Source organism: Zingiber officinale, chromosome 9A (genome assembly GCF_018446385.1).
Source record: "Zingiber officinale cultivar Zhangliang chromosome 9A, Zo_v1.1, whole genome shotgun sequence".
Taxonomy (NCBI): Eukaryota; Viridiplantae; Streptophyta; class Magnoliopsida; order Zingiberales; family Zingiberaceae; genus Zingiber; species Zingiber officinale.
Window position 1 is genome coordinate 124,608,125 of NC_056002.1, and position 11,663 is coordinate 124,619,787.

The 11,663-nt window shown below is 38.0% G+C and overlaps 1 protein-coding gene across 3 annotated transcripts; it reads right to left on the minus strand.

The window, feature by feature from the left end:
- Window positions 1-2,774: 2,774 nt before the first annotated feature.
- LOC122021725 (protein indeterminate-domain 16-like) lies at window positions 2,775-5,166 on the minus strand. Of its 3 annotated transcripts, XM_042579879.1 has the most exons (4): window positions 4,926-5,166; window positions 4,630-4,772; window positions 4,114-4,525; window positions 2,775-3,571 (listed from the first exon to the last, which is right to left on the minus strand). In XM_042579879.1, the coding sequence occupies exons 2-4, from the start codon at window positions 4,748-4,750 to the stop codon at window positions 2,908-2,910; spliced, it is 1,197 nt and encodes a 398-aa protein (XP_042435813.1). In that variant the 5' UTR covers window positions 4,751-4,772; window positions 4,926-5,166; the 3' UTR covers window positions 2,775-2,907. The 3 variants fall into 3 exon arrangements, with proteins under 3 accessions (XP_042435813.1, XP_042435812.1, XP_042435814.1); XM_042579878.1 differs by having other exon boundaries at window positions 4,630-5,166; XM_042579880.1 differs by having other exon boundaries at window positions 4,114-4,530; window positions 4,630-5,161.
- Window positions 5,167-11,663: the final 6,497 nt, after the last annotated feature.

Genomic DNA, 11,663 nt, shown 5'->3' on the forward strand with positions numbered 1-11,663 from the left:
CAGCGTCGTTCATTCATACTAAAGCAACGTATCAGGAAAAAAAAATAAAGGAAAGAAGAAGAGGAGGCGTCGCTTTCTGCTGGAAACGTTATGGCACTGAAAACGTGGCCATCGCGATTTATGGTGGTGGCTGGAGCGGATGCATGCATTCAACAGATCTTTCGTACAGGTTATCATGAGAAAAAGAAGGGAAGAAGGGTGCTGTCTGAAAACTGAAAAGGATCCTGCAGTCATTTTAAATTTTAGCGCAGCCTTTTTTTTATGGTCTTCTCGTCTTCATGCCGCCGTACAAATTTTTAGAGAAAATTAAATCGAGTCTATGGAAATAAAATAAAAGAAATAAAACAAATAAAAGTAAAATAAAATAACTAAATTCCATTTATTAATTATAAGAAATAATGAGAAGGAAGGTATTATTGGGCATTGAAAGTGGAAACATGGAATTAGAATGACTATATTGATCAAATCAGATCTTAATCTTTGTTTTGGCAACTAGGATTAGGGGTGTAAATCACTCAAACAGCTCGTGAGCTATTCGAATCTCGATTCAAAAAAAAAATCCGTTCAACTTCATTCGATTAAATTAACGAGTCAAACTCGAGCTTGATTTCGAGCTCGTAAACATTATCGAGCCACGTTCGAGTTTATTAGTATTTGATTCGTGAGCTCGCAATATATTCATTTAGAGGCTCATAAACATGTTCATTAAAAAGCTCACGAACATGTTCGTTAAGAGATTTGTTAATCTTATTATTAGATATATATATAATTAATATCACATAAATAATAAATATAATAATATATTATTAATTATTATAGCTAATTATCTTAAACCAATTCGAACTAAGCTTTCTTAATTTTTAAACGAGCTTTTTTTAGAACCGAGCTCGAACAAAACTTGAGCTATTTAATTTTATTACGAACTGAGCTTGAGCTTAAGAACTAAATCTCAAATCGAACTTGAGCCGAGCTCGAGTTTAGGAATAACGAACCGGGTCCGAGCTCGAGCTTCTTACTGTTCAGCTCAGTTCGGCTCATTTACATCTCTAACTAGGATTACCTAGATGATTATTATTATTATACAACATCTGCTTGATTCACGGGATGTCTAGTTGGCTAGTGGGTTACAGATTTGTTATAATGGGCATGGATCAATTTTCAACGGGACTCCTCCCATCCCTATCCATTTGGTAGCCTGCTGTAAGTTAATCCTGTAATTTACCTTTTTTCATATATCCTGAGGACTGACTGTGAGAAACATTGGAATGAAAGTAATCATGTTTTACTACAATAGTAAGATTTGAATATATGAGGTGACCTAAATTTATTAATTCCTTGTATAAACACAAAGAAGATAATTGTTAGTGAGAAGGATGCACAATTATGATCGAGAGTGTTAAAATAATCATAACAAAAAAAAAATTAAAAGGTTACTGTAGCCACGCATTTTTTGGTGCATCATTCTATAGTATTCACTATGGTCACCTCTTAAAATGAGATAATGGGATTGTCTTCTATACAAATTGAGATTTACGACCTCTAAAGATAACACCTTGACCCAACACAAAATCACTCACAACAATATATAGATTCTTTCCTCTCCCTTAGGATGATATAGATATAGATAAAAGTATTACTCAAATGAGTCATCTTGGTGTTTAATGTGACACTTGAAAATAATAAATAATCAAAAATATTTTTTTATAAGCATTAGGTGCAAAGAAACCACAAACAAAGTCTTTAAAGCGATTCCCATGCAAAGACTATATTCAAGCACTTGTGTCAACCAATTGATAAGTTGATTAACCCTATTCAATGGGAAAACTTGGGAAAACTTAGGTAAGGTTTGTCGAACAACATACAACTTAGAAACAAAGGAGTATTGACCAATAAACAAAAATGGTTGACACACCTAAGCCATCAACTAGCCCAATGTTTCAATTGACTACATTCACTCAATGCGATCCCCAACCTGAAACCTGAATCTTATTATTAACATATCAAAATGAAAAGGCCTTAGTGTTGACGAATGCGTAGTCGAATCAATATATATAAGCTCCACATTCTTTGGACTTGACACCAAGTCCGAAGTTTAATTTTTTTTTTTCAAAGCTTGAATCTCCGATCCTTCTCTCCATTTCTCTTCTTCTTTCAATATATATCTTGTGCAACTTTCTTTTCTTTAAAAGATTTCTGATTACATTCTATATTCAAGACACTGGGACTATTCCCTTTAAAGCTTAAGTTAAATGCATATAAGTAAATAGATTAAGTTAGTTTAATAAAATTCTTTAACAACTAGATTTTGGCCGAAGTATGTAACTATGTAAGTTAGCCATTTAAGAATCAGTAGTATGATGAATGAGAGGTCTCCCAATGGGTGAGGGGTAGCATTACACTAATGTAATTTATATATTTTTATGTAAAGAGTATCCAATCAATCAAGCTCACTTCATTATATTTTCAATATGAGATTTGATATTGTCTATTTTGAACCTGAATTCTTATGAATTTATTTTTAAATTCTACCTAAAAAATCTCATACAAATAGAGATGTTTTTTATCTTATAAATTCATAATCTTTTTCATATATTTTTAATATTGAACTTTGATTGGATATTATATTTATTCCAAACGTTTTTTACAGTACATCGCAAGTTATGTGAAAAGAGATAAATTATGAAGTCAATTTATAGTTGAATGTTAAGTGGTTAGGGGTGTAAAAACAAATACTTATTAATGATTTTTTATAGGATGATTTTTTCAACCTTTCATATGGAAACACCATCAGATTAATAAAGATAAATACACAATAATCACACCAAGAATTATTGCAATCAACACTGACCGTTCTCAGTTGGTTTGTAAAAGGAACAGGACTTTGGATTTCAATCCTTCACGTTAATGTCAATTAGGGTTATGATCGGAGCTCGTCGACGGCGACGACTTGGACGGCCACTGCTGCCTGCAAGAATGGCAAGTGATTTGGAGAAGCATCGACGCGATCCGCTTCTTGGCGTGCTCCCTCAGCACGTAGGCGTTCTCCAGCTTCGCCCGCGCCTGCTGCCGGATCCTCTTCGCGTCGGCGAACTCCTTCTCCGCCATCTCCACCTCTTCCTTATCATCCCTCGCTGGCGCCCGCGCCGCGTCGGCAACTACTCCTGGCGGCCCGATCGACAGTTGGAGCTCCGTCGGCGTCGCCGCTTCCTGATCAGGAGAGAAGGGAGCGCGAGGTGCGGTTCTGTGGAGGCGACTGTAGGACGTGGTGGGCAGCAATTGGAGCTCGAGGTAGTTATGGTGTTGATGGTGGCGCTCGTTTGGAATAATTGGCAGCGGCGGCGGTGGCGGCAAGAATAATGGAAGAAATGACGGCGCCGGTAGTGCTGCTGCTGCAGTTGGAGTAGAGCCGGCGTTAACGTTGACGTTGACGTTGGCGTTGGCGTTGGCGTCGGTGGTGGTGGAGACGTCGGTAGTGGAGAGGGTGAGTGGAGGCCGTGGGGATTGAGTGGTTTGCCGTCCTCCTGCTCGGCTGGCGTTGCACGAATCTTGGTGCTCTATGAAGCTCTCTACTCTGCATGCAGTATTCATACAATATTATACATATATCTAATTGATATATATTGTATAAATTATATACAAATACTCTTTCCAAATATAAAAATTACACTCATATTCGTATCAGTTTTTTTTTTCCTCTCCAAAAGAATATTTTTATATTAAAGAAAGGAGCTGGAAAAAAGGGTCGCCAATTAAATTCTGGGATTAATGTGGGCATTTAATGGCGCTGCAGGTGATCAAATTCATTAAGATCATCATTACAAATCTTCCTATTTTATCTACTAAACTAGGAATTAAATTTCCTTTTAAATGATGTCATACTCTTTTAATTTGCAAAAGGATTTGTATATTCTGTACTGATTTTGACATTAAAATAAAAAGGAAGAAAAGAGAAATCTATGAACAAAAAATTGCTTCTCTTTTTTTTTTTTTGTTTCTGAAAACTGAGTAACTAAGATGGAGATTGCTAATAATTATTATTATAATTATTTAGGTTTTAATGAATTCATCATCATGATCAGCTTTGAAAATTAAGGAGCCTACCAGCTTAATTACCTGGAGAAGACGCGGCCGCAGTCGCAGGAGTGGCCGCGGGTGCCGCAGGTCTTGAGGTGGGCCTTGTAGTCGGAGTGGACGGCGTAGGCCTTGCCGCACCGGGCGCAGGCCCACTGCCGGTGGCTGCTGTGCTTCCGCCGGAAGTGTTTCTTGATGCCGACGAGGTCGCCCAGCGCGTGCCGCGGGTCGTGGTGCAGGCAGCTCACCTCCGGGCACACGAACACCCGCTTGTTATTCCTCCCCGCATCCGCTCCCTGCTGCCGCCGCACCAGCTTCCACGGCACCTTGTGCCGCCGCCGGTGCATCTGCAGGTTCTGCTCCCGCTGGAACCCCTGCCCGCAGATCTCGCACACGTACCGGTCCGCCTCCAGCAGCGTCCGCGGCGACAGCGACACCACCTCCGCGTCCGGATCTGCACTAGCACTCAAAACCACGCCGCGTCAGTAACCTGTTCGATCAAATGCCTCTGCGAGTTTATTATTTCAAAAAAAAAAAAACACAGTCCCATGCGCGTACCTGGTGTCCCTGCAGGCCTTCTTTTCCTCTTGCCTCCATTGATCTCATCCACAGGAGACACCACAGGACTGTTCATGGGAGGAAGGACAGCAAACTTCGCAGGGTTGGAAGAGCTTAGCATTTGCGTGATATATATCTAATGCCTGTTAGGAATTCGGACATGGGCAAGACATTAAAAAAGGGTCATAGTGGTGAACGAATAATAGAAAAGGCTTGAGACAGCGGAGAAAGAGAAAAGAGATCTGCAAACAAATAGAGATATGAATTAACAGCTACAGAGAGAGTGAGAGAGAGACTTGGAATTGGAGGAGGCCTTTCCTTGGCTGTGATGAATGAACCTGTCTCATATACCTAAAGTTGAAGGCAGCTTTGCAAAAGCTATAGCTCCCTCTGGTCTTACTGAGTCGAGATGAGTAGGATAATATTGAAGAGAAACTTGAAAGGATAAAGTTAGGGTGTGTGTGAGAGAGAAAGCGAGAGTGAGAGAGAATAATGCATGAATGGATCATGACCAAGCCACGCAAAGCTTCAAACTCGAGCCCACCAATATTAGAGTTGGGTGGTGGTGGTGACAGAGAACAAGCACACTCGCAAGGAAACAAAAACACATACATATAATTTCGTCTCATTATTACTCTGTCCATCCGTTTTAATAATTTCCATACATGAATAAATATCTGTACTTGTAACTCCAACACCACTGAGCCAGCAGTTCAAACAGATCTGCTGGTGCTACTGCCTACTGATCTGTGAAGAATACCAAGAACAAAATGCCATAGTATACAATTATATATTAAGGATCATTTTATACATACAAGCGTTTCATTATACGGTGTGATAAGGATCATGAAACCTCAGCACTATTATATTGTTCCAAAAGAGGAGCACAAGGGCCCACTAAGGCTGTGCTAGGTTATGATCTCCTCTCCTTTGCAACCAAATATAGCTGGATTACCTTAAGCTTGATCTCTACTTTTTCCTGCTCCTGATCATCACTGTTAATTCTCAGCAAAGTTAACGGGACCAACTAATTAAAGAAGCTTTTCACAGTGATGATTACTGGCTGCTGCTACTAGTGCTATTGACTCAAAGGTAAGAAGAGTACAAGGAACGACAGGATTGATAAACAAACCCTAGCCAGATATGTGCTTGGCACAAAACATTTCAGCATACAGCACACAATTTGACATCTTTTTTTATTATGAGGAGAATCAAGTGTGTCTTATACTTGCATATATATATATATATATAGAAATTAGTCAATTCCATCAGCTTTGTTTTGTACCTCTAATTAATTAAACAATTTATTGTCATCTATCACATGGTTCTGTCTGAAGATATTAATTCTTGTACAGCTTTTTATATGTTGAAGAATGTCTGAAAAAACTAAAACTGAGCAAAGCATTCAAATGTACGTGTTGAATAATAATCTGTATACGTTTAGCTTGGAGATTTTCTCTATAAATGGGAGCAGATCAGTGTCAGGAAATGTTTAGAGTAATAAACATTTGATAATTAAGTCAGAGTGAAACAAGATAAGTGTTAAGATTTAAGGTGATTTAGGATTACAATGGAGATTGTAATAAGGAATTAATTTCTGAAATTAACTTGAACAGTTTAATGAGATCCATGTATTATTTTTATCATCTACGTATGTCAGTTGCTCCTTCTGCTCACTATTCTATTTGAGATCATTAATGGAGGCTTCAATTAGAGAACAGATGGTTCAATCAAGTTATTTGAAGCATCTAGAAAAGACGTTAAGTTAGCTTTAATCTAGGTTTTTCATGTGTGCATTAAGTATGCAAGGTGTTAGCAATGTATAGTTCACATGGAGCTCACCGAGCTAGTTGTGCTTAACAACTGAAAGACTTGGAATGACTATTTGAATCTTGGAGGAACTTGAAGACTGAGGTTTAGGGATGTAAATGAACCGAATATTCGTGAACATATTTGGTATTTAATTTGGTAAGAGCTTATTTATATTCATTCAATACACACAAAATCAATTAAATGAATAAATTTGAATAATTCGTTAAATTAATTGAACAAGCTTGAACATATATCTGTTTAACTCATTAGTGAATAATGTTCATGAATAACGTTTATAAATAATCTTCGTGAACAATATTCGTGGACAATATTTATGAACTATATATGTTTATCAAAAAAACTTTTATTATCAATATGTTAAAGAAACAAAGAAAATTTCAAAATGAATAAACACGTTTATATTATCAAACTTAATAATCAACCAAATAAGTTTAAAATATAAAAGTTTCAAATAATCAAATAACCTTAAATTAATAGTTTGATAATATTTAAATAAACCAAACTCAAGCCAATCTTGAACCAAGCTCAAACTTATAAAAAAAATCAAGTCAAGCTTAAACAATCATTTTAAGGTTTGGTTCATTTTAGACTTTGCATGGTTTCACTCAGTTACCATATCAAACAAGCTTGAATACCATAAAATTTAGCTCGATTCGACTTGACTTATTTATGGTTGAGCTATTATGAACAATGGTTCCATAGCTTGGTACAAGGTGGATGATCAGATGGCATGGAACAAACTTGGGAAGGTGTATTAGATGGATCAGAGGCTTATAATGATGTGGACCCTAGGGCTACTGCCGCAAAGACATAGAAAAGAATAGAGAGAAAAATAAAGAGAAAATAATTACTTTCATTATTGATGATTGTTGCAATCTAACCAAACTATTTATATTGATTGTTTAGATAATATATAGAAAATATTATGATAAATATGATAATAATAAATATGGTATATGATCTCAGTTATTATATAAAATAACGACAGATATGGTTGTGATTACAATCCAAACATGGTAAGTCTTTAGCAATTGGAATCAATTTTTTGATTACTATCCTGAATATGGTAAGTCTTCTGATTATTATTCTGGACTATTATTTTTGCCGTCATTAAGGCGACTTAGAATGAGGTGAACCAAAAGGTACAAAGGATTAATATGAAGCAAGCTTTGGGAGTTCCATGCACTTGATGGACTAGAAGCCAAGTGAGGATATATATATATATATAAAGACTTGGAGGCATCAAAGCTTAAGAGATTATTGAGTGAAATGTAATCTTGAGATTGGTACTTTTGAGAATATTGTCGAGGATGATGTGTTAATTTAGGATGGAATAAACTACTTAGTGGCTAAGTTTGAAGCATTGGATGGGAGGATTGTTGGCCCTATGTTGTATTCTATCATTTAGCTCAATCCTAAAATTTTGTGTAGGCTTACAAGGAGGAAAGCTAAGTGAAAGAGAGGCCACTAACAAAATTCAATCAACTAAAAGATAATTAAGTCAACTAAAATACATAGTCGATCAATGAGTTAAATGAATGCAAGGGTTCAATGAACAAAATATTTCTATACAAACAATAGTTCATTACATTTGTTTCCAATTGACTAGAGACTTAAATAACTCAATTAGATAAGATTCTCAATTGACTAGTGATATAGTTGTTAGTTGTCCAACATAACTTGTATATGATCAATCAACTAGAAGTCATTCCAATCAATTAATTAGAGGCGAACAAAATAGAACTATAGAAGGTCTTTGAGGATCTTTGAGCTAGCAAGACTTTACAAATATATTTTTGATTCTCTTCTATTTAAGTGATTACATTATTTAAAAGTCTCTAAGGGCATGGACAAGGTTGAAGCAACTTAAGTTGTTTGTATTATCTCTTTACTCAAGCTTTACACTTCATCTTGTATTTGAAAGAATGATATTATTAAATATTGATGGATGTTTTCTAAAAATGAATTCTAAATCCGTATGAACTCAACGAATAGATAACATGTACGGTATCAAGCAAAGCATAAAGTAAATACATAAATTAAAGACAATGGACTAAATGCAACAGAATTGCCATCATCTCAGAGTCGTCCACAAAATCTGATCCTGTGGAAGAAGAGGAAGGAGGCAGGTCTTTCATGGGAGTTATGATGATGACGATGTATTTTCCTTTCCAATAGGAAGAGAGATTTGCCAAAATACTTAATCCTACAGGGATCGGGGATCATACCCTATTTATAATGAACCAAATCAATTATCAGTCTATCAATAATAACGGTATAGGTTAATGAGTTCTACATAAAGTAAACCCACAATTAACCATTAATTAGATCACTTAATGAGTTTTTTCCGTAATGACATAAATCTGTATATTACAAACAACGTGTAAGCCCACGCAAGATAAAATCCAACAAACATACCAAGGTTGGAATTATAAGAGGTTTGCCCCCCAATACCTCTTAGAATGGCTCATAGTGAAACTTTATGAAGGTGGTGTTGGACCTTTGTGTCCGGAGAGAGAGAGAGAGAGAGAGAGAGAGAGAGTGGGGGGGGGGGGGGGGGGTGAATAGCTTCTCATGATTTCTACCTACAAATTGTTAGCAGAAGCAAGAAACATAGCAATGATATAATGAGATATGAGAAGGCAATGCTAGCTCCTCAATTTACTTGGTCTCCATTTCCTTGAGATGATTAACCCAATGCACACACGCACACAATCAAGCTTCACTATTATCTTCTCCTTCTCTAATCAAGAACGAAGGTGGAAAAACTTTTACACGATGATTTCTTCTTCTTACACAATGGAAGATGAGCTTAGGAAGAAGAGGTTGAGAGTTTTTGGAAGCTTGGAGATCACTTGGAGAGCTTAACAACATTTTTACATTAGTTGCATATTTCTCTCCAAGCCTCAAGCCTTTTATATTCCAAGCTAAAAATCCTAATTATCAGTCGAATGATGAAAGCATCAGTTAATTTGTGGCAAGTAACAACTACTGTGCTGCTTAAAGTCCGTGGGGATTCTGTGCGTCATCAGCCCAACGACTATGTACCAGTCGACTGATACTTGTGTCAGTTGACTGGTAGTCAGCCACAATATTCTGTTTGTTTTGATATCGAGTATTAGTCGACTGATAGAAATATCAATCGACTGGTACCTCTTAATATGCCAATATAGTCCTTCAAACATGATCTCTAATACTTGAACTAAATCCTTAGCCTAGACTTATGCCTTCAAGCATCTTCCATCAGCCTTGCGCCCTTAGGATGCTTCTAAGCCCATGGTTCCTCATCCTTGCACTTGCCTTCAAGTGCTTCCTTCGGCTTTGTCATGCTAAATCTTCTTTCACCAAGAGGTTACACCTCTGAGACTTCTGTTGGTGCAATATCCCTGGGTCAAGGTTGGCCAGGTTGACTGAGTTTAAGTTGGCTCAAGCTTAAGTCTTGATATTTGAGTTTCGATGTTTGACAATATATGGAGATTGCAAGAGCAATCGTCTGATTGAAGAGATTGTTGGAACAATTCCCCTCTGGTCAAGGGATGACCAGTTTGATGTGAAGAAGAGTCAAGTAGGTCATGGTTGACTGGATACTTGATTGAAAAAGTCCTAACTGGAGATTCGGCAAGGGAAAATCCTGGTGAGTGAAGTCAGGTGAAAGACCTAGTGAGTGAAGCTAGGCAGTTAGAAAATCCTGGTGAGTGAAGCCAGGTGAAAGACCTAGTGAGTTAAGCTAGGCAGGTGAAAGTCCCGGTGAGTGAAGTCGGACAGTGGAAAAATCCTAGTGAGTGAAGCTAGGTGAAAGTCTTGGTGAGTGAAGTCAGGCAAATGAAAGACCTGGTGAGTGAAGCCAGACATTTGGAGATCCAGGCGGGTCAAAGCTGACTAGACACCTGGTGGTAAGAAGCCCAAGTAGATCAAAGGATTGACTGGATACTTGGCACGAGGAAATTCAGATGAGTCAAGGGTGACTGGACATCTGGTGGAAGTCCAAGTGAGTCATGGAGGACCAGACACTTGACACGAGATGGTAAGTCCAAATGGGTCAAGGTTGACCGGACACTTGGCACGATGAGAAAAGTTCAAGTGGGTCAAAGTATTGACCAGACACTTGGTGAAGAAGTCCCATCAAGTCAACGTTGACCGGATGCTAGACATGAGTAGTCCTAACAGGTCAAGGCTAAACGGATGCTAGGTACGAGGAGTCCCAACAAGTCACGGTTGACTGGATGTTGGGTTTGGGAGCCCTAGACTTAACTCGGGCAAGCTAGGGTTGGTCAATTTGATCAAGTGATCAAATTAGACCAAGCCCAATCGATCAGCTAATCGATTGGGCATAGTCCTACTACAAATAGCAGCCCAATCAATCAGCCGATCAATTGGGAGCTTATATCGCACGCACAGTAGCTTCCCCAATCGATCAGCCGATCGATTGTGCTCCCCAATCGATTGATCAATCGATTGGGGCCAGTTTTCTTGTGTAGACACGAGAGTACAAAAGAAGGCTGAATTGATCAGTCGATCGATTCAACCTCCCCAATCGATCAGTCGATCGATTGGGTTATGACCATTGCGCAGGTTAACGACGATCGATTTCTTCAGTAGTTCTTTGCGAGCTTCATCTTGAACCTCACGCGATCTTCTCCACTGAGCCCACTGACACACACCAGATCTTGAAGGCTTAGAGAGAAGTATTGGTACACTTCCAAGCAAGTCAAGAGGTGTATTCAAGTAAGAATAAGAGCAAGCTAGGGTTTCGTCACTGTAAATCTTGTAAGATTTGATCTTGTATTAGCTTGTATTTTGTTCTTCTTGTATATCTCTGTGTGAGTTTGTACAAGATTTCTCCACCTTCGGTAATTATCGAGAAGGAGTGTTTTTATAGTGGATGAGTGGGTGAGGGTCGAATCCTTGGATTAGTCACCTTTTCTTGAGGTAGATATCAAGTAAATTCTCATGTTAGCGTTGTGAGTCTTGTTTCGAGTCTTTCCGCTGCATATCAACAACAACGAAGCAAGCAAATGAAACGCGACGAGCTATTCACCCCCTCTAGTTACAAATCGACCCTAACAACTTCACTGCCAAGAGCCATGCTCCAGGACTTCATCCGCCAAGACTATCTTCTTATACTTTCCTTTGTACCAACTTACTCAATATTTATGTTAAATCACCAACCTCGCCTAACTTAAACTTATTTGACCAAACAT

Excerpts from the sequence above, each read along its gene's own strand:
- LOC122021725 (XM_042579879.1), bottom strand. The coding sequence starts at position 4,750 with ATGCTAAGCTCTTCCAACCCTGCGAAGTTTGCTGTCCTTCCTCCCATG. Across the intron at positions 4,526-4,629 it reads AAGGCCTGCAGGGACACCAG|ATCCGGACGCGGAGGTGGTG; the intron begins GTACGCGCATGG and ends GTGCTAGTGCAG. Across the intron at positions 3,572-4,113 it reads TGCGGCCGCGTCTTCTCCAG|AGTAGAGAGCTTCATAGAGC; the intron begins GTAATTAAGCTG and ends TACTGCATGCAG.